The following is a 25,512-nucleotide window of genomic DNA, read 5'->3' on the forward strand; positions in this document are numbered from 1 at the left end:
TCTAATGCCTGTAATCCCAGCACCTTGGGAGGCTGAGGCAGGTGATCACTTGAGGTCAGGAGTTTGAGACCAGCCTGGCCAACATGGTGAAACCCTGTCTCTACTAAAAATACAAAAATCAGCTGGGCATGGTGGCGCATGCCTGTAATCTCACCTACCAGGGAGGCTGAGGCAGAATTGCCTGAACCCGGGAGGTGGAGGTTGCAGTGAGCCGAGATCATACCACTGCACTCCAGCCTAGGTGACAGAGAAAAGAGAGAGAGAGAGAGAGAGAGAGAGAGGGAGGGAGGGAGGGAGGGAGGGAGGGAGGGAGGGAGGGAAGGAAGGAAGGAAGGAAGGAAGGAAGGAAGGAAGGAAGGAAGGAAGGAAGGAAGGAAGGAAGGAAGGAAGGAAGGAAGGAAGGAAAGAAGGAAGGAAGGAAAGAAGGAAGGAAGGGGACATGGTCAGCTTACAAAAGAAGAAATGAAATGGTAAATGAAAAAATGCTGCATGTCAGTATTAATTTTTAAAAATACAAATTAATACAACATTGAAATCCCATTTTCACCCCTCAGGTTGACAAAGGTATTTTAAAAGAGCACGTTGGAAGTGTTCTTAGGGGTATGAGTAAATAGGTGCTCTCATACAGAGTAGGTGGGAGCAAAATTAGTGAAAGCTTCCTAGAAAGTTAATATCAATGTCATCAAAATGTGTGCATCTGTCAGGATTAGGTTAGGTTATGCTGCAATAATGAATAACTCCCAAATCTCCATGGCTTTCAATAAGAAAATGTATTTCTCATTCACACTACTTGTCCATCATGGCTCGACTGTACCTCTGCCCACATGATCTTCATTCAGCTTTTGTCAAGAACATTGTCAGTCTTCTGGCAGAGGGAAATGAAACATGGCAAAAGATGGACTGAGTCCTAAAGCTGCTGCCTAGAGGTTTTACCATGTCCACTCACATTTCACTGGACAAAGCAAATCACGTGATCACTCAGTAGGGCAGGAAGAAAAATTCTTACCACAGGGAGGTACACCACTGGGAATGAACTGGAAAATTTGGCGAGGAATCGTACAACACACATTTCCCTTGGACTAATGATTCCAACGTCTAGGACTTTATCCCTCAGAAATAATCAAAAAGTTTATACACATGACGTAATTTATAATTGCAAAAATGTTCAAACATGAGTTGTTTGAACTGCAAATGTAGGAGATTAGTTAAATAAATTATATTACACTTCTATGATTGAAAAGTTTAGGATTCTTCTACAAGTAGAAAAAGAATCACATGGGAATATGTTTAAGATGTTCATTAATGGAAAAAAACTCTGTGAATAATGTGATTCCAGTTTTGTAAAACTGAGTAATAATGTGTCAAAGTACTCAATAAATATTTGTCAAATTAATAAATTAAAAAATACTGGAAGGATGTTTGCCAAAATATTATCATATCTCAAGATATGAGGGTTATGGGGAATTTTCTTTTTCTTCTTTGTGTTTCTCAATATTTTTCCTTTTTTGCAATCAGCATGTTTTACTTCCATACTATGGTAATATATGCCATAAAATATATACATTATATTTTCTAAAATCATTGCAATAAATTTAAACAAAAACTAAAGAAGTATGGCGGGAAGTGGCTATCATCTTTGCAAGAAACCACAATGACGAGGCCTTCCTGTCTTTTAGGGTCTATGGTGGCCAAGTTTTTAAGTGCCATTTTCTGGGCTGTTCATATTTTGTACAGTCTGTAAATTATTTAGGAGCATCTAACTTACCACTCTGTTTCCATCTTTCACTTCTCTCTTTCTCTGGATCTCAGCCACAACTATGTTCGTGGGTCCATTACACTTTTTATCATCAACTTGCATCGATCAAGAAAGAAAATCAAGCTGGCTGGGACTCTCAGAGACAAGCTCGTTCACCAGTACCTGCTGCAGCCCTATGGGCAGGAGGGCCTAAAGTCCAAGTACGTGCCAACCTGAAAATAGCTCGGGAGTAAGTGCAGCAGGAGCTGAGGGAGGGGGGAGCTGAAGACACCAAGATTGCTACTAATTCTTTCAAGGGCTCAGTGGGATGGAGTAGGACAAAGAGTGGTCTGGGGTCAGGTGACTGCTGACTCCTTTTGGAAACCTGCTCAAGCCCCTCCCTATCTTAGATCCCTCAATTGTAAAGTCAAATGGTGGAGAAAGTATTTCTCAACAAGGGTGCTCTTGGTATTTGAGCGAGATAACTCTTCTTTATACACGACTATCACATTGTAAGCTGTTTAGCATCCTTGGCTGTTGCTCACCAAATGCAAATAGTGCCCCATGGTCATGTAGCAACCAAACATCCTGGTAGTTGAGAACCATGTCCCTCACAGCTGTAACATTCTGTAATGCTATGACTCCCTTGTTGTTACCATCTATTAACCTCACAGGGCTTACAGGAAGGAGCACTAAACAGAGAGTTTAGTGCTCGAAAGTTCAGAGGTAAAGACTCTGTCCTACCCCGAACTTTATAACTTGAACACACCACTGCTCCATCTCAGCTTCTTCATCTGAATAATAGGACAGAGATTTTATTTTGAGGGCTCTGTGGCCCCTTCTAAACTCTACAAATGTATGATTCTGTGACACTCCCTGCCTCCCTCAGTCTCTATTAGAGACTATCGACACATGGATCTCTACGAACAGAAAAACTCTAGGACAGTGAGCAGGGCCTGGTCAAGGGAAAGGCCACCCCAGCTCCCCGAGTAAGGCCTCTCGGGAAGGGTATGGGATGCTGCACTGACTGGAAGCATTCCTATTCCATTTTTAATGTTTACCAAGTTTCACAAAGCTGTAAACTTGGAGCAGGTGGCTTGCACTCCAACAGCTGCCCACAAATATTTGTGCTATAATTATTCACTGTTTCACTGCAACCTTGGTGGCTTGCATTTGGCTTCCAATTGTATTTGCAATGGGAGCAAAAAACAATCTGGGAAGTCACTTATTGAGTCTCTTTAGCCCACCCTAGATCTTCATTTTCAGTCTCGGTTCACATGCTGGCTCTTTTTTCTGGCTACATGTACATTGCGTCTGCTTTTCTTTCTTCCCAGTCCTACCTATGTCAGCAGGACTCTATCGAGTATTTTATCCCCTTTCTCTCCACTTCTGAGTAGTTCATGATGAGTGTGCTGAATTCCTGGCCTTCATCCTAGGCAGGAGACCTGCTTCTGGTCCCAACTTTGCCAGTAAATAATCATATGACCTGGGAAAATTATTTTATCCTAATCCTTTGGCCTCAGTTTCCTAATATTCGGATTTCAAGGGTTGTTGTATATTTGGTAGGGTCCTGTGCAGCTTGAAAACTCTCATCCTGGGTGTGATTTTCTAAGGACCATGAGTGCATTAAATCTCCTACTGCCATTAAATAATGATCTGCAAAGCCATTTCTGACAGAAGGGCTGACTCTGCAGCAATGATTAGGGTGCTCTCATTAGGGTCCTCTGGAACCGAAGAGCTTAGGAGCTGAGCCTGCCCAGTGTCAGGAAGACTGTGTGCACTGTGTGGAGGGGACTGGCCAAATGCTATAGTCTAACAAGCCAAGGTGTCCATCCCTGCTCTGTTACTTGCTGGATGTGTGTCTTTAGGCAAGTTATGTCATCTCTGTGAGCATCAGTTTCCTCATCTGTGAAACCTCTTTTGTGGAGCAAAGTAAATGAGGTAATCTGTGTAAAGTTCCTGACACATAGTAAATGCTCAATAAATGTTCACTACCTTCCTTTTCCTCAACTCAGAAATCTGGCTGGTTGAGAAAGAGGAAGGATACAATTGCTTTCCCTAAGAATGTTCTTCCAAAGAGGAATGTTTTCAGACTTTTAAGATAATGTGTTAACAAGACATGTGTTAGGATTATGATAAAAAATCATGCTAAGAATTACAAAAAAGCGAAAGGATGAAACAGAAGATGATAGTCAAGGGTAGCACTTTTTTATGAGCTTGTTTTCCCTCCAACCAAGGATGCAGGCAGGCCTCTAAACCTATTTACCCCTCCCCTATGTCCCTGCCTCCAAGATGATTCCCCTGCAGTTTGGAGCTGACCACACCTTAACCCCTGTCTTTCTATACCTATCCTTAAGAGTGACTGAAGGGACTGACTCCCACTGGCCAGCAATATGCCGTATGTTCAACTTTTGCCATCACCACACTAGTGAGGAGTTGTGTTACAACTTTGTTAAGAATGTAGGAGACCAGCCAGGCACAGTGGCTCACACCGGTAATCCCAACACTTTGGGAGGCTGAGGTGGGAGATTACTTGAGGTCAGGAGTTTGAGACAAGCCTGGCCAACATGGTGAAACCCTTTCTGTACAAAAAAAATACAAAAATTAGCCAGGTGTGGTGGTGAGCACCTGTAATCCCAGCTACTTGGGAGCCCGAGGCAGGAGAATTGCTTGAACCTGGGAGGCAGAGGTTGCAGTGAGCTGAGATCACACCCATTGCACTCCAGCCTGGGCAACAGAGCAAGACTCTTGTCTCAAAAAAAAAAAAAAAAAAAAAATGTAGGAGAGGGACAAGGACAAAGAGAATTTCATTCTACAGGGATCCTTAAGAAGGATTTGGTAACGCCCACTGAGCTCAAATAATAATGTCAGGTAATTGGAAGAACATTGGAACTGGAATTAGAAGGTAAGGGTCTGAATTCAGATGCCACCATTTATCTTTGTGATCAAACCTGAGCTTCCTTAACTGTCAAATGGGATTATTGTGAGACTCAATTTGGAAAATATGGTTGAAATAAAGCCTTCCACAAATCCATGCATATGCATACATCTATAAATATAAATACAGATATACACATAACGATTTTACATATGTTGGATTAGAGAGTTTTAGATTGGAATTCAAGGGAACTGGATTCCAGCCCCTGATCCTGCCACTAATTCACTGTGAAATGTTGGGGACTTCATTCTTCTGAGTCTGTACTGCCTATAAATTACTGCCAATTTAATACCTCTCCTGTTCTGGACCTCATTGGCTCGACCCTGGGCTGTGCCATGGTGGACTGTAAGCTGCCAGACAGGGACTGTCATGTACATGTTCAAGACCACATCTAGTGCTCTGCTTAGCAGCTACTAAAGAGCTGAGAGGTCTGGGATGGGGGTCTCACAGGAAGGGTGTGGTTTCAGTGAAGCAGACTGTGCAGAAAGGGATGAAAGGAAATGCTAGGAAGTGATTTCAGCCTTTGGTGTCTCTTTCTGTCTTTTATAAGCCTCTGGGGCCAGACTCTGTATTCTGTGTCTGCTAGTTCTTGCTACAGCTTGAAGCCATGTTAGCTCAGAAGGGGATAGAAAGTTCTGGGAGCAGAGGAATGTGTAATTGCTCCTGTCTGGAGGAACCAGGAAGAGGATATAGAGTAAGTCAGTGCCCTCCACCCCAATTCAAGCCACCAGTTGGGTATTCTGGTCTCGTGTTTCAGGAGTAGGGAAAGGCCAGAAGACTTCTTTGATTGCTCGAGGACTTGGGGTAATTCCCATTCTCTTAGAATTGCCACTGGGCCTGGGAAGATTTAAAATCTCTGAAAGGGCATCTCTGTGTGAACTCAGAGCTAAGGTATGTCAAGAATCACACAGGAAGCACCCTTGGAGTCACTATTTAGGTATGGTCTAGGCAACCACATTCACAAGAAGGTTCTTGTTTCCCATCTCAGTGAATGAACCAATCGTAAGACCCCCTACTCCAGTCCCAACTCCTTATATAAGAGACTGTACTTATTCTAGGAACCAGACAAAAAGTGGGTGCTCTCTAGCCCATAGGACAGAAGTTTTAGAAAATTGCAGTGTATACAAATAAGAGTATTCTGCATCTGGAATACACATTCTTCAGGGAATAGCTGAAGGAAATGGGGAAATTTAGTTCAGAGGAGAAAAGTAAGGTAAGTCATGAGGACTTTCTTCAGAGGACTGCCAAGTGAAATTAAATAGTTTTGGCCTAGAATACTCCAAAATGACAGAAAACCAAGGAGTGCAATTTAAAAGAGAGAGATTTCACTTCAAAATGAGCTCGTTTTCCAAAGGCTTGCCTGGTCTGACCGAGGTCAGGATAGGCTTTCTCAGGAGGTAGCCTATTAATCAGAGTGTAAGCAGCCATCTCAGAGGTGCTCTAGGATTCCTTCCTCAGTTGGGGGTTGGACAAGGGATTATAGCTTCCCTTTGAGCTCTGAAATTCTATTCTCTTCTGGTCCCTATTCCCCCTGCTTCCTCTTCACTTTTGGAGCCTGTGTTCTCAGTGGTCACCGGCAAAGTCAAGCCACTAAAAGGCCACACAAAGAGGCTCTATGACTAGGGGAAGTGGTGGCAGTATCTGGCTAGTTTTCTTTTCCAGAAAAAATCCAGCTGTGGGTCCCTCCCTCGTCATGTTCCCTGGTTTCTCACCTTTCTCGGAAGAAGATGGCCCCATTCACATCCAGAACAATAGTTCCCATTCTGGATAAGTCAGAGGAGACTTTGAGGGCATCTGCAAAACACAGAATCTACCCATTGCCTTGTGTGATCACAAAGCAATAACCACTGTCCTCTAGGGCAGCGGTCCCCAACCTTTTTAGCACCAGGGAGTGGTTTCACGGAAGACAGGTTTTCCACAGACTGTGGGGGTTGGGGGTGATTTGAGGATGAAACTGTTCCACCTCAGATCATTAGGCATTAGATTCTCATAAGGAGTGTGCAACCTAGATCCCTTGCATGTGCAGTTCACAATATGGTTTGCACTCCTATGAGAATCTAGTGATGCTGCTGATCTAACAGGAGTGGAGCTCAGGTGGTAATGCTCACCCACCACTCACCTTCTGCTGTGCAGCCCAGTTCCTAATAGGATTGGTCCATGGCCCAGAGGTTAGGGAGCCCTGCTCTAGGGAATCATTTGTACCTGATAAATATCTCCAGTGTCTCTCAACAAACAGAGAAGCAACATGAAGTTTGGCCTCACAAGCCAACTGACATCTAAAATGAAAAGGACTTACCTTTCCAGAGAGAAAGCAAACCAAGAACAGGTGTTAGGTCAGATCCCAGTGTTCTCCCTTATGTGCCTTGTTCAATTCCATTTGGAGGGAAAATATTCCAAAAATTAGGAAAGAGGGAAGCAACTTTCATCACATTGGCTGTTCTGTTCTGACACATTGACCTGAGGGAACCAGCAGATGCTGAGAATCCTGAGATGGAGTGACACTGGGAGGTGATCTGGCTCTCTCCCCTAGCCTTCAGTCTGTGGCCAAGCCATCTGGACTAGAAGATGGCCCACATTTAAAGACCTCTTAGAAAGGGGTGACCACAATTTCAATCCTGTCTGAACACTTAATTTTGTAAGAGCACTGGGGCCCACTGTACCTATGACTGCAACTTTATAGATAATGAAAAACTTTAATAGCCATTATCTCATTTAACCTTCTGACAGAACCATGAAGCATATAGAATAATTCTTGCCTCCCTTCCATTTTAGAGTTGAAGACACTGAGTCTTAAAGCAATAAGTGACTTATTCAAGAGTCACACGACTAGTAAGTGAAAAAGCTAGAGGTCCCTAGGATCCAGTTCCCCTGACCCTTACTCTAGTGCACTTTTTTCAACAATGTGCTACACCAACAGTCTGGTACTATAAAATTACAATTACATAGGATGAATATACATATGGATAAGGACTCTGTCATGATATTATCTGGGTTCATTTCATCGTAGGCTCCTTATAGAATGAATATATTTGAAGAGTATTAGGTTACCCAGAAGTTTTCTCCTTCAGGCTAATTCATACCAGTTTCATTAACTTTTCTTCACAAGTCCAGAATTCAGACCCCCTCCCCAACCCCCGCTTTTTTTTTTTTTTTTAGACAGACTCCCACCCTGTCACCCAGGCTGGAGTGCAGTGGTGTGATCTCAGCTCACTGCAACCTCTGCCCCCCATGTTCAAGCTATTCTCCCATCTCAACCTCCCGAGCAGCTGGAACTAAGGCATGCACCACCACGCCCAGCTAATTTTTGTATTTTTAGTAGAGATGAGGTTCCACCATGTTGGCCAGGCTGGTCTCAAACTTCTGACCTCAGGTGATCCACCTGCCGCAGCTTCCCAAAGTGCTGGATTATAAGCATGAGCCACCATGCCCGGCCTCAGACCCTTTTAAAAGTTCTTCTCTGAGCTACTTCTAAGACTGTCTCCCAATTAGAATTCTAGTAAAAGCACATTTTTTTCTTCCAGCAAAACTGGGGAATTCCCTTCTATTTTTATTATGCTCTTCTCAAACAAAGGGATTATTAAAAACCAGCAATGACTCTAGATTTGTTTAATTTGAGGTATATAAAAATCAATATCAATAGATTATATTCCAACCCCCTATACACAGGCATCTCCAACTCCCTCACACCTAATGGAGCCCATTCTCAGAGGTATATTTCTGAGGGAAAGAGGCCAACAAGGGAGGCCTCCGAAGGAAACTGGAAAGTATATATCTTCATCCATTCATCAATTTTTATTGATCCTACTTTGTGTCAGACAAAACTTCTTCCTCTTCAGTGATCTAATTTGCAATGACTAACTAAAATTTTAAAAGAATTGTGGTCCCATAGCTGTAAGTACTCAAGAGTTCCAAGTAGACAAATTAGGGGGAAATTCTGAATGTAAAGTTCAATGTGAATGTTTCCGATCAGAATGTCCCTTGATCCTTCTATTGCTAGGCCATATCCTCACCTGGCTTTCAAGAGCTATTTAATATGGGGTGTTTTGGGGTTGTTGGGGAGAGGATTCTGAGATGAATCTCAGAATCTCCTAAAGGAGCTCAGAAGAATCTCTTAAAGGAGCTCATCTCTGTTACTAGAAACAAACAACTAACAGGAAGCAGCCTGTGGGTGGTGCCATAAATAGACATGTAAAGTATTTCTGCTTTGGGGCTAATAGGTTCCATATTAATGTTTAAATTTCAGATCTGCATGATCCTCTCCTTCAGCTGAAAAAAATCTCAAGGCTCCTATGAACCAAAAATCTTATTGCCTATTCTGTGAAGAAATGAACATCTTTTTTTTTCCTTTTCCACATACTGCTCATTTTTTCCATCTCTCTGGGATATAACTTTTGCTTTGATTTCACCCTCATTAAATCCTATATCAAAGAAAAACATTGGCATCTAACTGCATGCCTTTAGAGAGGTGTCATTTGATGTTAACCAAACAGAATGGTTCTGAAAATACTCAAGTAACTCCCAGGTGCTAAGACTTTAAAAATATCTTCATGTCCCTGTTGGAACAGACCAGATCATATTATGATATTTCATCTCTGGATTCAGAGCTTGGCTAATGTGAAAAATCCTGAGGGGTGAACTGGCCACCACCTGACCTGCCACAATCTCTCACTAATGATGCCTGGAAGCACCATGTTTAGTTTCTGGACACAGAGAGAGCAGGTAAAAGAAGCTTTCGGAAAAACCTTAACCCCATTAATTCAATACCAAGACTCAGACACTCAAAAACAAAACATGAAGACTTGTTTCTGGGACCAGTAGGCCATTTGTCCATTTATCCCAGCAGATTCGAGACATCTAAGTATTTTAGTTCTACACTGCTGATATTAGTTGGTACCTAGACTTTTTGAACTCTGGTCAACCAGATGTACTCCCTGCAGGTTTCCATTATCTTCACTTGTCTGGGATCATTTAAATTAGTTTCTTTTAAAAATAAACCGTTCTATGAAAGTTCTGTAGTTAGTAAAAGATGACTTTATAAAGGAAAAATTTCAAAGAACTCATATGGGTCAAGAGGTTTCTTCTATAATATCCCCGACATAAAGCTTTTCAGCTTCTGTTTGATGGGATGGCTCGTCTCAGGAACTGGCTCATGCTAGGACTAGACAGCTCTGATTGTAGGAAAGAACCTCCATGTATTAGGCCAAAGGTGCTTTCTTGCCCTTTCTACTCTTGCTTTGGAAAAAATAAGAAGAGAAAATCTATACCTTCTTCTTTATCAATTTTTCTATATATCTAACCTAAAAACTCTAGTCTGCAAGTTACACACTCTCAGATCCTTCAGCCATTCCTCAAATGACCTGGTGTTCAGATTGCCCACCTTGGAATCCATTGAGTTTTAGAATTTTATCTCACAGGATGAATCTTTTCGATTTTCTTTCTCTACTTCTTTCTTTCTTTCTTTTTTTCTTTAGACAGTTTCACTCTGTCACCCAGGCTGGAGTGCAGTGGTACAATCTTGGCTCACTGCAACCTCGGCCTCCCTGGTTCAAGGGATTCTCCTGCCTCAGCCTCCTGAGTAGCTGGGACTACTGGTGCACGCCACCACGCCCGGCTAATTTTTGTATTTTCAGTAGAGATGGGGGTTCCACCATGTTGGCCAGGCGGGTCTCAAACTCCTGACCTCAGGTGATCTGCCCGCCTTGGCCTCCCAGAGTGCTCGGACTATAGGCAGGAGCCACCGTGCCCGGCCACCTTTCAAATTTCTTACCTCATCCAAACTTAGTTGAAGATGAGGTCTTAGTTGAAGAGGTCTGAGATGGAGAAGGAAATATGAACATTTTGTTATTACAATTCATCTCACCAACACAATATAGTAACATTTTTTACATCTTTGAAAACTTCATAATCAAAAAATAGTATTCTTATGTTAATTTCTATTCTTTGAGCATTAATGAGCCCGAAGATTTTTCACATGTTAGTATTGTATTGCTTTTATGAACTTTCTATGTCTTTTGCTATTTTTATATTCGGGTGTTAGTCTGTTTTATTAAGTTTGCTCTAATACAGGTATAAGGCAACTTCCCCCATTGAAATATTTTCTCTACTATTTTATTTGCTATTTTTCTAACTATATAATATCAGGGTATTATCTTGACATACAGAAGTATTCCCTTTTGTATAGTTAAATATGTTTACCTTGTGCTTTCTTCCATTCTACTTATATGTGTATGAATTTATATTCTTGAAATCAGATCAATATGCATCTTTATTTTCTTCCAGATTCTTTTTTGTTTCACTTGTATTCATTTCTTTGATTCACTCGGACTCTGTTTTGATGCATGGTAAAAGGTAAGGAGCCTCAGTGCCTGTAACGTTCAGGCTGACAGCATGTGAGGAAAGCCGTTAACCCCTGCAGGGCTTCAGATGTTAAAATATCAGGAAAAAATAGGATAATTTTTTACAAAGCAAGACTTAGAGTGGACATCTTTGACCTGGAGCAAAAGGCCCCACTGGTGCAGATCAACCACATCAGCTGCAGCCCTTTTGAAAGGCCATTCAGAGCCCCTCAGCAGGAAAGACAAGCTGCAAAGGCTGAGAGCACCGAATGGCAAGAAAGTGCCTGGGATCAGGGAGATTTATGAGCTGGCTGTGAGTGAGCAGGAAAGTGGTACTTACTCTAAACATTAACATTCAGGTTACTGCCCCAGTTCAGAAAGGCCGAAATAGACACTGTAAAAAGCAGAAATTTAAATATATATATATATTTATAAAAATACTTATACTTAAGGTTCTGAGGCAGTATACAGAAAAAAAGAAAGAGAAGTAAATATGTAGAGAACTGAGCCTCACAAATCTTGTTAATGCAAGCTTACTCATTGAAACCCAGAGGAGTTTGGATTCTTTTAGCCCTTGTGCTAATTTGTGGGTGTTTTGTGGCTCATAAAGAGATAGTAGCTATAACCAATGTTAGCTACATAAGTATATGCATATCTGAAAACTACAGTGAAGATACTGAATGACACATTCTTCATTCCCTAGTTCCTCTTGCCTGAAGAGAACTTGAACCACTCTTTGTCTATAAGGAGCTCTCTGCGACACAGTCCAGAACTTGAGAGAAATCTAAATGATTTTATAGAAACTGACTTTCAAGAAAAGAAAAAAGTTTTTCTTTTCAGTGTTCAAGAAACACAGCATTGGTTATCAGTGCTGATGCTTCATCTGATTTGTTTCCTAAGTCATCCTGTAAAGTGCTACACATGAACCTCCCTGGTACACACCGAGGAGCAGAATCATCCCACCAAGATACAAGCGGGAGGGGGCAAGACATTCAGTGAAGCCATTCCACTGAAATAGCAAAAATGCTCCCTTCAGTCTATGAAGCAAAAAACTTGTCTTTGGAAAGTTCACATCTTCCTTTTAGGTTAAAAAAATGTGTAGCCTCCTGACATGGCACTCAAAAAGTAAGAAAATCTCTTTTTATTCAAAATAAATTCAGAATGTAATAGTTAGAAAGATATCTGAGTCCCCTCCACCCCCACCTACAAACATATCCCCACCCCTTCTTCTACCTGGGGTGTTCAACCTTGGCTGCACTTCCAATTACCTGGGGAGCTTTAAAAACCCCAATGCCCAAGCCACACCCCAAGCCAATTAAACCAAAATCCTTGGGCTGGGACCCAGGCACCAGTAGTTGTTAAAGCTCCCCAGGTGATTCAAATATGTGGTCAAGGTTGAGAACCACTGTCCCTCTATAAACTGCTAGAACAAGATCCCAGATGATCTGTATCTTCAATTTTTCCCAGATTATTTCTTCATTCAGGCGCTATGCCATTTTGCCAAAGGTGTGAACATGCCATGAGCCCCTGGGAGTTCTCTGTGACTGAGTGGAAGGATGAGTGCTGGCTCCCCAAAGGTTTTATTGCTTGTTTTGTTTTAACTCCCAGATTACTAATGTGGCGATCACTGTGCCCATTAGAGGATTATAAAATGCTTTTATATTTTACAGCAACTTGACATCTTAAACCAAGATGTTTAGGAATCTAGGCTTTTCACTGTTATTTTTCGAGAGTTTTTTGTTTGTTCTCAGATCCAGAATGTATTTTCCTCCAGCTCACTCCCAGCAGCTGGAAACTCTCTGCATAGCTGTCCATTAAGGCTGTGGTCTCCCCTCTTCACCTTCACTCACTTAGGGACCCTCATTGTAGGCAGAGATTTCCATTCTGTCCCAGATGACCTAGACAAAACACCCGTAAATGGGCAAGTTAGGGTAGGGCTAACATATTTCTAAACAGTTGATTCTAAAGTGAGAGAGCAGCAGAATATGTGGGCAGTTCTGGCAGACTGAGAAGAAATGGCCCTTGTCTTCTTCTTCCCCTGCACCTTCCAGAGGCTGTGATTTGGCGATGAACAAATGTAAGCCTTGAGGAACTGAAAGTTCTAATCCAGCTTATCCCTACAGTGGGGCCTGGGCCCCAAACTGGTGTTTCTTTGGCTGCTAAACATCAGGAAGCCCAGAGCACGATGTGGCTCATTCCAGACAAGGGGCCTGGAGCATTAAACTGTGGACCCACTGCCAAAACCAGCAATACCGGTGCAGATTAGCCCTTCCCTGCTTACTCTTGCAACAACGACTCAGAGTCGCCTCACACTTTGCACTTGGGTATCTGTGGGATCTGGAACAGAGCCTGTACCACCTGAGACATCTTTTCCCCTTTTGAGATTATACCAGTACACCTGATGTCATGGGGAATACTTTCTCAAAAGTATTCCTAATAAAACAGGTGTTTATCTCTTTAACATGTGTATTAAACATAACTAAACATGTTTAAAACATATGTTAACATGTATGCACACACACACACACCTGCCTTCCTACCTGTCTTCACTCCACCTGTAGACTGCTATAAAGGGAATACTTTGCACCCCCATATTGTCTCCTCCAGCTCCACACAATTAGGTCTGGGGAAACCTAGACCCTCTCCACAGAGGATACCTTAACTCGGAGACAAAACAGACCATATAAGGGTAAAGATAGGAGATGGGATTATGAGAAAGAGAGAGATGAATTCTGACTTGGGACTCTGAAAAGTCCCAGGGCTGAAGGCCATGGAGCTGGAGCTGTAAGGATGTGCCATACTTCTAGGAAACGCTGTAGGAAAGGCAACTTCCAGCACCAGGATGAGCTCACTAAAGGTTTGGAAGTACACCAGTTCAAGGCTCATTTTGTTTGGGAGGTGGCAAATCATCTCATGTGACTGGAATACAGGATGCTTTGTGGGGCAAAGGGAAAGCCCACAAACACATAATAAGGCCAGACTGCAGAAGGCCTTGAAATCCAGACTAAGTCTGATTTTCCTTCCTTCCTGCTCTTTGTGTAATATGTTTATTATGGTGTGTCTGCTCAGACATTTGCATATTTCAGTGTTTTCTGACTTAGAGGACAAGGAGTAAGTCTGTTGTAATTTAATTGGTACAATGAAAAGAACAATGGGGCCGGGCGCGGTGGCTCACGCCTGTAATCCCAGCACTTTGGGAGGCCGAGACGGGCGGATCACGAGGTCAGGAGATCGAGACCATCCTGGCTAACACGGTGAAACCCCGTCTCTACTAAAAAATACAAAAACCTAGCCAGGCGAGGTGGCGGGCGCCTGTAGTCCCAGCTACTCGGGAGGCTGAGGCAGGAAATGGCGTGAACCCGAGAGGAGGAGCTTGCAGTGAGCTGAGATCCGGCCACTGCACTCCAGCCTGGGCGACAGAGCAAGACTCTGTCTCAAAAAAAAAAAAAAAGAAAAGAACAGAACGATGGAACTACAAATAATGCCCCTTAAACACTACTTGTAAATGTTGATGATGATGACACCAATTCTTTATGATGGGAGGGGGACATAGTTAACCACATACTGAAGTCTCCATGGTTTTTGTAGCGGGTTCCTATTGCGTCCTGTGGTTTGAGTGTGATATGCCTGTGACATGGAGCATTGAAATGGTTGCAGGATCAAATTTTCTTTCCAAACTTCCCCCAGATGATTCCCTCATCTGCTGGGAGTTAACAATATCATTATAAATCCAGGTTCCTTAGTCAGGCTCTCATCTTGTCTGCCAAGTGTGCTAAGTTATTTTAAGCCATTAGAAGCACATGGTAGAATCCATTATGGTTTGGATCACTATTACACAGACTTGGATAGAATACAGATCAAATCCTGACCCCCAAACCACACTACATCCAGGAAAAGCCTATATCCCTAACAACTTGCCTATAAAACCTCCAGCTCTGCTTGTACAAAGAGGTCCTAGTATTTTCTCTGGTCAGTGATGCAGAAGCTAGATTAAAACTGCTCACCATTTCAGTGTGTCCCTCAGAGGGTAGGATGGAGGGCAAATAATCTCAGCCTCAAAATGTCTTGGGGACCAGGAACTTCAAATAGGGTATGGGCTGTTGGAAGGGCAAGGGAACAGGACACTATTTTCCCCACTTTCTCTCTCTATCCCTTACAGTCCTCTCTGTTAACAACAGTAGAGGAAGAGATTGGAACCAGGCATGACTCCTAGAGCGGTTGATTGCGCAGAACTCAACAAGTATTAACTAAACAGCTATCATGGACAAGAAGGCACTGAGCTGCATACTATTGAAAATTAAGAAATGAAAACAAGTCAGTAGCAGACAAAATGACCCAAGCACACAGATAAAATGAGGCTGAGAGGGACACTAAAAGGGAGATGCAGATAATGTGCCGCCCTCCCTTCCAGCTTGTTAGCAGGTAAGGTCCCAAGCAGGAGGCTACCTCTGACGGGGCCTGGAGGGAAGAACAGGCTTTTGAGAGATTCCACCGGATTCCAGGTAGAGCAAACAGCACATAGAAGAAAAGTTCAGGACACACTTGAAAGGAAGTAATCCTCCCCGTGACTCCTGAGGAGTGGGAGCAGCCCAGAGAGGGTCATGACGGTCTTAGCGCCTTTCCTCGAACCGGGCATGCGGGACCAGGCGACACTACCTGCAGAGGCCCCTTCTGAGCAGCCTTTCTCAGCGTGGTAGGCATCACTCAAGGTAATTTCAGAGGAACCTCCTGTCCAAGCTGCCCCAGATGCACCGTCTCCCCACCGAGCAGGAAAGGGAAGCAAAGCCCCTCTGTCCTCAAACCTGACTGGGCCTCCTCCGGGCTCTAACCTGCCCCTGACCTGGAGAAGGGCAGGGCAGCTGCACATACCAGCTTCCTCACTCAGCGAGGGGGCCTGGGAGCCTGCAAAGCACAAACAGGTGCGGGGCCGACCCGACTGGCGGCCGGGGACCCGGAGCCCGGGAGAGCCCGGCGCCGAGTTGTGCTGGCGCCGCAGACCCCGCACCTGCGCCGGGACCCCCCTCTCTGCACGCTGGCTGGGAGGCCGGCACCCCTGCAGGAATTGCAGCCCGGTTTCGCACGTTTCCTTACTATTAGGCCACATTCCAGGTGGGACCCCTGCCAACGGGACCGCAACGAAGTTCTGGTTGGGATTTGATTGATTCTGTGATTTGTTCCTCCGGGATGCCAAGCGCCGGGCACATCTCCTGGCCTTCCCGGGACTGGAGTGCAGGATTTGGAGGCAGGCGGACGCATTCCGGCTCCCTGGGAGCCACCGCGAAGTCACACTGTCCTGGTACCATTGTGTAGGACAAGAGTGACCTCTAGTGGCCCCTAGGAAAGCACACTGGAGGAAAGAGAGCTGCTAACCCAGGCGCAGTCCCATACAAACACACAGCCGGACTTATTCATTCTCTCCCCAGCCCCTCCTCCTTTCTCTCCTCTCTCCCTCTCTCCCTCTCTCCTCTCTCTCTCCTCTCTCCTCTCTCTCTCTCTCTCTCTCTCTCTCTCTCTCTCTCTCTCTCTCTCTCTCTCTCTCTCTCTCTCTCTCTCCCTCCCTCCCTCCCTCCCTCCCTCTCTCTCTCTCTCTCTCTCTCTCTCTCATCATTTAACAATCCAGAAACTGAGACCAGAATCGGCTGGTCACATACCTAGACCTGCACACTTCATCTCCCAAGCCTGGACTAAAACGAGTTTCTGATCTTCCAGTCCAGTGTCTTTCCTTCTAGGTACTAGTCTTTTACCCACGTGTTTATATCCAATGTGTCTTTTATTGACGCCTCCTGTGTGAGTGGGCGGACAGGAGAGTGACGGATGAGTAAGACACATGGACTTCCTATCTAGTGGAGAGACTGACAAGCAATCAGCTTAGCTGTGTGACAGGAGCTGAGATCCAAGAAGTACTGGGTCCTGTGGGAGCACCCCTGACTTGAAGGACAAGTAAGAGTTAGCCAGGAGAAGGAAGCTGGAAGGGAGGGGGAGGGCATATGGAGAAAGGTCCAGGTAGAAGGAAACCGCGTGCAAAACTCTGCCCTTAGGCCGAGATTACAGAAAAGGCCCTAAAGAATGAAAGGAGGTGGGAGTGGAAGGGAGCTGGAAGGGGCAGGAGCTAGAGTGAGCATCTCCGCGACTGGAGAAGTAGATAATAGGGCCTGTGCATAGGGACTTCAGACAATGTTCTAAGATCAGCGGGAAGCCACTGAATATTTAGACAGGTGAATGTCATGATCAGATTTCTGTTTATGCAGGATCACTCTGGATTTGGCATTAAACTTTGCCTCAGGCTAGCTGTTAGTCATAGGCAACCCAACTGAAAAACGGTTAAGCCAGAAGAGATCTTAGGGTTCATCTGACCTATCACCCCTCACCTTACAGTTGAAGAAACTAGGCTCAGAGAAGGCAAATGTTCTGAAAGTGGGTGAGACAGAACCGATTTTCTTTTGTTTTTTTTTTTTTTTTTTTTTTTTTTGAGACAGAGTCTCACTCTGTTGCCAGGCCTGAGTGCAGTGGTGCAATCTCAGCTCACTGCAACCTCCACCTCCCTGGTTCAAGCGATTCTCCTGCCTCAGCCTCCTAAGTAGCTGGGATTACAGGCGCACACCACCACACCTGGCTAATTTTGTATTTTTAGTAGGGACAGGGTTCACCATGTTGGTCCGGCTGATCTGGAACTCCTGACCTTGTGATCCGCCTGCCTCAGCCTCCCAAAGTGCTGGAATTACAGTCTGGAAATTACAGAACCAATTTTCTTTAAGTCCCTTCACCTCCCACTCAAGGCCCCAAAATATGCCAGCCTGAGCTACACAGCAGCTCCCAAGGCTGCTCGTGATAAAACACGTAATTCCCCACTAAAGTTCCCCGCTGGCCAGACTGTAGTCCAGAAAATTATCTTCAAGCTTTAAAAAGGACATGCTCATTAGACTTACTTCCCTGACACCTCAGAACAGTTGAAACCTTGCATAAATATCCACGGCTGTCAAGAACAGTGATAAGACATGAAGACCAGAGACTGTAGTCAGGTGGGCAGAGGGTAGCAGAGAAGTGACTTGGCCAAGGGGCTCCTAGCTCCCATGAAGACCTGGGGGGCAGAGGGCTTGACTCCAAATTGACACGTTGAATCCCATTTTAAATAACATTCAAAATTAATAAAACAAGTTTAGGAATTGGAAAGTAACTTAGACTTTGTAAAAACAGATGGTGATAAAATGCAGTTGTCCTAATATTTGGATAATTTAAATACCCTCAGCAGTTCAGGCAAGCTAGGGAATTAAGAGAAATAGTTCAACCCAGGCTGGATCATTCAGTATTTGATTTGAAAAGTCATGGGCCAGTGAGGAGGTCTCAGAATATGATGAAAATATGATAAGGACGGTTTTCAAAGAAAGAAACACAATCCTGGTGAACGCCAGCTGGAACTGGAGAAACAACATGAAATAGTAGCAAGAGGTGGCCAGGAAGCCAGGATGTGAGACCTAGCTTAGCCACTTATTAACCACATGACCTTGCCCAGGCCACTTAACCTCTCCAACCTTGTCCCCATAGTAAAGTTACAATAATAGTAATACTGGCCTGTGTATCTCCTGGGGCTCTTTAGCAATCACATGTGACAAGGGAGGCCAGATAGGGCTATGGTTAAGGGTGTCAGTGCAAATCTCAGCTCTACCACTCATTAGCTGTATGGCTTAGGTGAGTTTTAGACCCCTCTAAACTTTGATTTGCTCATCTGTAATACGGGAATGCTAACACCTGCCTCAGTTGTTGTAAGGACTAAATGAGATAGTCAAAATAAATCATGGCGTAGTGCCTTTGCATAAACAGTGCTGCATAATTGGTGAATTTTGTCATTAATGTGATTATGTTTACAAGCTTACAAGCTGTTCAATGTATATAAATGAAAGATTATTGTTATATTTAGCATGATATGACTTTGCTGGGTAAGGAGATAAATATTAAAAGAAAAATATAAGCAGGAAGAATAGAATGGAAATGATAAAGCACATGGCCCATCTTTATAATGAAGGGACTTTGTGGATGAGGACATATGAGGACTCAAAGTCTCACAAAACCTTATTCACAAAACTTTATGCTCATTTAGCTAAGAGATGGTCGCATAGATCTTTTTTAAGGATGGAAAACACTGGCGATGATCAATAGTCTTATGTCAGGTTGGGATAAGGCATCTAGTGAGTGACTGAGAGAATCTGTGATAATTCAGATCTTATCTAACATCTCCACAAGCCACTGAGAGCAAGAGTAATTGGCACATTAATGAAATCTGGAAACACACTCAGCAAACCTCCAGGGAGCCTCTTTAGAGGTGGAGAAACTTAATCCAGGAAGATCAGAAATAATGCAAAAGAACCTCAAAAGCCCATTCACTTGCTCAGAAAATATTTCGCCCCTACTCTGTGCCAAGCACCTCTTTAGGCACTGAGGATTCATAGCCCAGAGAGGGATCAAACAAGTAACTCACTATAATAAGGGCCACAGTTAGAAGTAACTTTGGAGTGCTAAGAGAGTCCAGAGGTGGGACTCCAAACCCAACCTAGGGGTCAGAGAAGGTTCTCCAGAGGAGGCAACACCTACACAGACTCTGCAAGGATCCATTGCAGTTAGTCTGGCAGAGGAGGACAGCTGGAGGGAGCACCACACACAATGACAGAACGACTCAGAAGCAAAACTGCAAGTCATTTAATTCGGTCATACTAGGGCACGGGGGCTTGGCCTGTTCAAGCATGTGGGTTCCTTTTAAGTGTCAACAAATGTCATGGCCTTCCACATTATAGTAATTGTCCTTTTAAAACCTATTTCTTAAAAAGTACATGATACCCCCCTCCTCCCAAAAAATCTATTGGGAATTGAAGAACAGTTTTAAATGAACTTACGTTTTAATCCCAAAACTGCTGACTAGCATTTACATTTGAAAAATATTTTCTTTTTTTTTTTTTTTTTTTTTTTTTTTTGAGACAGAGTCTCACATTGTCGCTCAGGCTGGAGTGCAGTGCTGCAATCTCGGCTCACTGCAACCTCTGCATCCCGGATTCAAGCAATTCTTCTGCCTCAGCCTCCTGAGTAGCTGGGATTACAGGTGTGTGCCACCATGCCTGGTTAATTTTTGTATTTTTGGTAGAGACAGTTTCACCATGTTGGTCCAGCTGGTCTCAAACTCCTGACCTCGTGATCCACCCACCTCAGCCTCCCAAAATGCTAGGATTACAGGCATAAGTCACTGCACCTGGCCTGAAAAATATATTCCACCTTTTTGTTATTTTGGAGACAGGGTCTCGCTGCATCACCCAGACTGGTGTGCAGTGGTGCAATCTCAGCTCACTGCAGTCTCAACCTCCTGGGTTCAAGCAATCCTCCCACCTCAGCCTCCCAAGTAGCTGGGACTACAGGCATGTGCCACCACACCCATCTAATTTTGTTTATTTTTTTGTGGAGATGGGGTCTCACTATGTTGCCCAGGCTAATCTCAAACTCCTGCACTCAAGTGATCCTCCTGCCTCAGCCTCCCAAAGTGCTGGGATTACAGGCATGAGCCACCACACCAGCCTACTATACTTTTAAATGAACTTGTGTATTTCAGTCCCAACAATAACTACTTATATTTTCATTGAGTAATATTTACCTCATCTCTGTGAAAGACATAATTTTTTCAATCTTCATCTTTGTGTATGCATATATTAATGAAATTCTTACAATAACTGGCAACTCCCTACCAACACCCACTCCCAGAGGTCTGCGATCCACAGTGAGCCTGGAGAGGGGCCCGGCGGGATCTGAGACTGGAGAGGTAGCTGGAGCTGGGTGTCATTGTTCACAATAAAGTGTAAGGGAAGGGGAGTGTTGGCAAGTTTGAAGCAGTGCAGTGACAACAGATAGCTGTCAGCAATGCGGCCCAGAGATAGGTTAGGAGGCGAGTTCTGAGCTAAAAACATAGCAGTGAATAGAGGAAAAGGAGCAGATTTGAAAAACATTATAAGGTGAATTATTTTGATGTAGTTACCCTACACATGGGAATTGGGGGAGAAGTCTCAGAAGACTCCCAGCTTTCTGGCTAGGGTAATTTAATAAATGGCGATATTATCACAAAGATTAAAAAAAAAAAGCAGAGATAAGGACAGAGTTTGAGAAGATTTTGAATTTGGACCTAGTGACTTTGAAATTCATGTGTACAGCCAAGTGGAGATACACAAGTTCATAGAATGTAGGGTAGAGACACAGGCTTGGGGAGCATCAGTATGTGGATAGTAACCGAAGTCATGGGTGAGAGTAGCAGCACCCCGGGAGGAGTGCAGAGTGTGGGGAGAGAAGAGTCCAGGGACAAAACACTAGGAACCCTGGCATCTGAGAAGCAGGCAGAGAAACGGCTCCCTCTCAAAAGGAAACAGCATCCAGAAATGGAGGAAAACGGAGAGAAATATCATGGGAGCCAAGGAGAGAGAGGGTTTTGAGAATGGAGCCTTGAAAAGTGTCAGTACCACAGAGCAGTCAGGTATGATAAAGACCAAAAAGTGCATCTGTCCACAATGACATTAAAAAGAATAACAACAACAGGTCAGACATGGTGGCTCACACCTGTAATCCCAGCATTTTGGGAGTCCAAGGCGGGTGGATCACTTGAGGTCAGGAGTTTGAGACCAGCCTGGCCAACATGGTGAAACCCGGTCTTTACTAAAAATACAAAAATTAGCCAGGTGTGGTGGCACATGTCTGTAATCCCAGCTACTCAGGAGGACGAGGCAGGAGAATCGCTTGAACCCAGGAGGCAGAAGTTGCAGTGAGCCAAGAATGCACCACTGCACTCCAGCCTGGGTGACAGATCGAGACTCCGTCTCAAAAAAATAAATAAATAAAAAGAATAAGAATAACAACAACAAAAACATCATATCTTAAGTACGTGGCTCATTATGCTTTCAAAGCACTTTCATATTTCTTATTTCATTTCTTTGGTGTTATAACCTATATAACATTCTTACAGATGCAAAAGCAACAGGGCAGGGAGGTTAGGGGATTTGCCAAAGCCATCTAGCTAGTTAGCGACTTGGCTCCTGGAATTACAGATTTCGGTGGAGAATCTTCACCATCCTTCCTGGTTCTACTCTTAACTTTTTAACCAACCAATAAAGAAACCAGAATAGGGCCTGTCCCAGGATAACTACTCCTTATTAGTATAGATTGTTAAAGGTTTGCTTATCACACATTGTTTTGCACTCCCCAGAACCCAAAGATGTCAATACTCTGGGATCATCTGAACCTAAAAGGGCATTACCTAATTCTTCAGAAGAAAGGTTTGCACCGAATTCTGTGTATGGGAGAAACCACTGAAGGTTTTCGAGCAGAGACCTGATATAAATTTGAGTATGCCTTAGAAAGATTAATCAGTATTATTGAACTTGTATTTGACTGTGCTTATGTCTGGGTGATATTCACAGCACCTGAAACAAAATAATGAAAATACACTGTGAAGACCCATCTGGGCTTCTTTTGTAACTTAACTGAACCACTCTCCTCGCCCTGCCTTCCACTCCAGTGAGTAGGCTGTCTTCACTAGAGAGGGTCACTTCTCATATTTGGAAGAAAAAGCTCCTTGCATATCTCATGCAGTCAACACTGACCTTCAGATCTCAATTCTCCCACCCCCACGCCTTCCAGAGGCAGGCCTCGCTCTCCATATAGGAGCCTCCTACACACTTACTCACTCAGTCATTCTAGCAAGAGAAGGGGGCCTACTCCCTCTGGCCTGTCAGATCTGGACCTAGCCCAAACTTAGCCATTTGGGGCCAGGCCTGGATCTCTTCTCTGCCTAGCTCTCTACTGGGAGCAATTTACAACACACTTATCTAGGGGAATTCACTGCTCTATCGGGCATGGGTCTGATTATCTCTCTCTAACCTTGTCTATCACTCATACCACAAAGAAACACTAAACAAAGACCTTTATATCAATTTATAACATTTTATTCTCTTTATAGCTCAGATGATATCACAGCAATGTTATCACACTGGAGGTTGGGCAAAGCCCAGAAACAGTCATCACTATGCAATGTTGATTTTCTGAGGGTGACTCACAACCTTATTTCCAGCTGGTGGCCTGTTTCTGGCCTTTTCTATTGACCCATCAAACTAAGCTTCCACCTGGGTGCATGGCTGTGAGAAACAACTGGAACATTATCAGGATTCTGGTACCAGATGTCAAGGATAGGTGGCATTTCCCTCTCATCCAGCATAAGATGAGCAGTTTCTCTTTTCTCAGTTTGCTATGTATGTGGTCCACCTTTTCAGGGTGAAGGTGGCTGGCTATACAGAAAGAATAAAAGCAAGATAGGCGAATTGTGATCACAAGTGCCTACTTTATCACCTACTTTGCTGTTTTGCTAAATGGAAACATCTGTTAATATTAAATATGAAAACACTTTCTTTTTTTTTTTTTTTGAGACAGAGTTTCTCTGTCACCCAGAATGGAGTACAGTGGTGCAGTCTTGGCTCACTGCAGCCTCAACCTCCCAGGTTCAGGTGATCCTCCCACTTCAAATTCCTAAGTAGCCACCCTGCCAGGCTAATTTTGCTTTTATATTGTTTGTAGAAATGGGGTCTCGCTATGTTGCTTAGGCTGGTCTCAAACTCCTGGACTCAAGCGATCCTCCCTCTTCGGCCTCCCAAAGTGCTGGGATTACAGGCATGAGCCACTGCGCCCAGCCAAAACTCATTCTTAAATTAGAAAAAGTAGAGTTGTTACCTATGTCTCTGTCTCCCTTCCGTATAACCCTAGACAAGCAAGGTTATCTGATCTGTCAAGTAAATTAATGAGATATGAATTATATAGATTTCTGACGTCATCTTAAGCCCATGTATCATTCCACAGGTAAAAACTCTTTAGGTGGAAAAGTCAAACCGAGCCGATATTGTGATTTTAAAAAAATAGGAATGAAACATTCCAGTTTCTGTGTCACAGACTTCTCACTTCTCTAAATGTGTCTCCGGAAGTAGACTACCTGGGCTCAAACCCTGGACCTTCAAGCTGTGTGACTTGGGGCAAGTCACCTAGCCACTCTAGATGAAATGGGGATAATGATATTAATAGTTCCTTACCTCGGGGGAGTGGGGGGTGGGGGGATGTTGGGATGTTTGAATGAGTTATTAAAGTAAAGCACCTAGGTCAGAATCTAAGGCATAGCCAGTGCCAATAAGTGTTAGCTGTGTGTGTGTATCAGACACTGCCAGGCCATCTGGGGCTAGGCTTTGTTGCAATGGCTCCCTTATGATACAATAATGAGTCCCATACTGTTTTTCCTCACTGTAGGTCAGTGCAACTGAATGGCCAGCCCTTAGTGATGGTGGACGACGGGACCCTCCCAGAATTGAAGCCCCGCCCCCTTCGGGCCGGCCGGACATTGGTCATCCCTCCAGTCACCATGGGCTTTTATGTGGTCAAGAATGTCAATGCTTTGGCCTGCCGCTACCGATAAGCTATCCTAACACTCACGGCTACCAGTGGGCCCGCTGGGCTGCTTCCATTCCTCCACTCCAGTAGTATCCTCTGTTTTCAGACATCTTAGCAACCAGCCCCTGCTGCCCCATCCTGCTGGAATCAACACAGACTTGCTCTTCAAAGAGACTAAATGTCATAGCGTGATCTTAGCCTAGGTAGGCCACATTCATCCCAAAGGAAAAATGTAGACATAACCTGTACCTATATAAGGATAAAGGCATGTGTATAGAGCAGAATGTTTCCCTTCATGTGCACTATGAAAACGAGCTGACAGCACACTCCCAGGAGAAATGTTTCCAGACAACTCCCCATGATCCTGTCACACAGCATTTGAACCACAAACCCAAACCTTAGCCTGCTGCTGCTGCTGCCCTCAGAGGAAGATGACGAAGGAAAAAAACTGGGTGGACTGGCAAAAACCCATCCTCTCCCAACTCCTTCTCTGCCTCTTTCTTGCTGCTGCCCTGAGTTTTTTGACACATCTCTTTCCATAGGGGAGCAATGGGTGCGTCAGCCCTGGCCTGCCGGGAGGGCTGTTTATGTGATTTCTCGGCTGATGTATGAGCGTGCGCATCTGGGTTCCTGACAGTGGCATCCATCACTGGCAATTCCTCTGGGAAGCAGGTGCTTCAAAAGTAAAATTACAATCACACCCCAGATTTGGTAAGAAGGTTCTATTGCTCTGTGAATCCAGATTCCCCCAGAGTTGTAATGGGAGTCAAGTAACAATATTCATTGAGTGGAAAGCAGCTTACTAGGCACAACAAAAAGCAATCATCATTCTTCATATTGCTATGAGGGAGAGAGTTTGAGCACAAAGAGAAAGCATACTGAAACATCAGGTACACAGACACACACACGCACACACACACACACACACACCCCAACTGGACAAAGCACATTAGACCTCCCCAAAATTAAGAGAATATTAGGGGCTCTATAGGGTAAGCCCTTAATGTTTGATTAACTCAAATCATTATTTTAAAAAAAGAAGAAAAAGGTGTGAATCA

General features: G+C 44.0%; 1 protein-coding gene across 4 annotated transcripts in view; it reads left to right on the plus strand.

The window, feature by feature from the left end:
- HPSE2 (heparanase 2 (inactive)) overlaps window positions 1–24,936 on the plus strand; it is a 790,590-nt gene extending 765,654 nt beyond the window's left edge. The window contains exons 11-13 of one of the 4 annotated variants that reach the window (XM_010389529.1): window positions 1,810–1,956; window positions 22,233–22,302; window positions 24,314–24,479. In XM_010389529.1, coding sequence (XP_010387831.1) covers window positions 1,810–1,956; window positions 22,233–22,266 — 181 coding nt within the window. In that variant the 3' untranslated portion in view covers window positions 22,267–22,302; window positions 24,314–24,479. Of the gene's footprint in view, window positions 1–1,809; window positions 1,957–22,232; window positions 22,303–24,313 lie in introns of all 4 variants that reach the window. The other 3 variants (XM_010389528.2, XM_010389530.2, XM_010389531.2) reach the window with 3 other exon arrangements.
- Window positions 24,937–25,512: the final 576 nt, after the last annotated feature.

This window comes from Rhinopithecus roxellana, chromosome 11 (genome assembly GCF_007565055.1).
Source record: "Rhinopithecus roxellana isolate Shanxi Qingling chromosome 11, ASM756505v1, whole genome shotgun sequence".
In the NCBI taxonomy this organism is placed as follows: Eukaryota; Metazoa; Chordata; class Mammalia; order Primates; family Cercopithecidae; genus Rhinopithecus; species Rhinopithecus roxellana.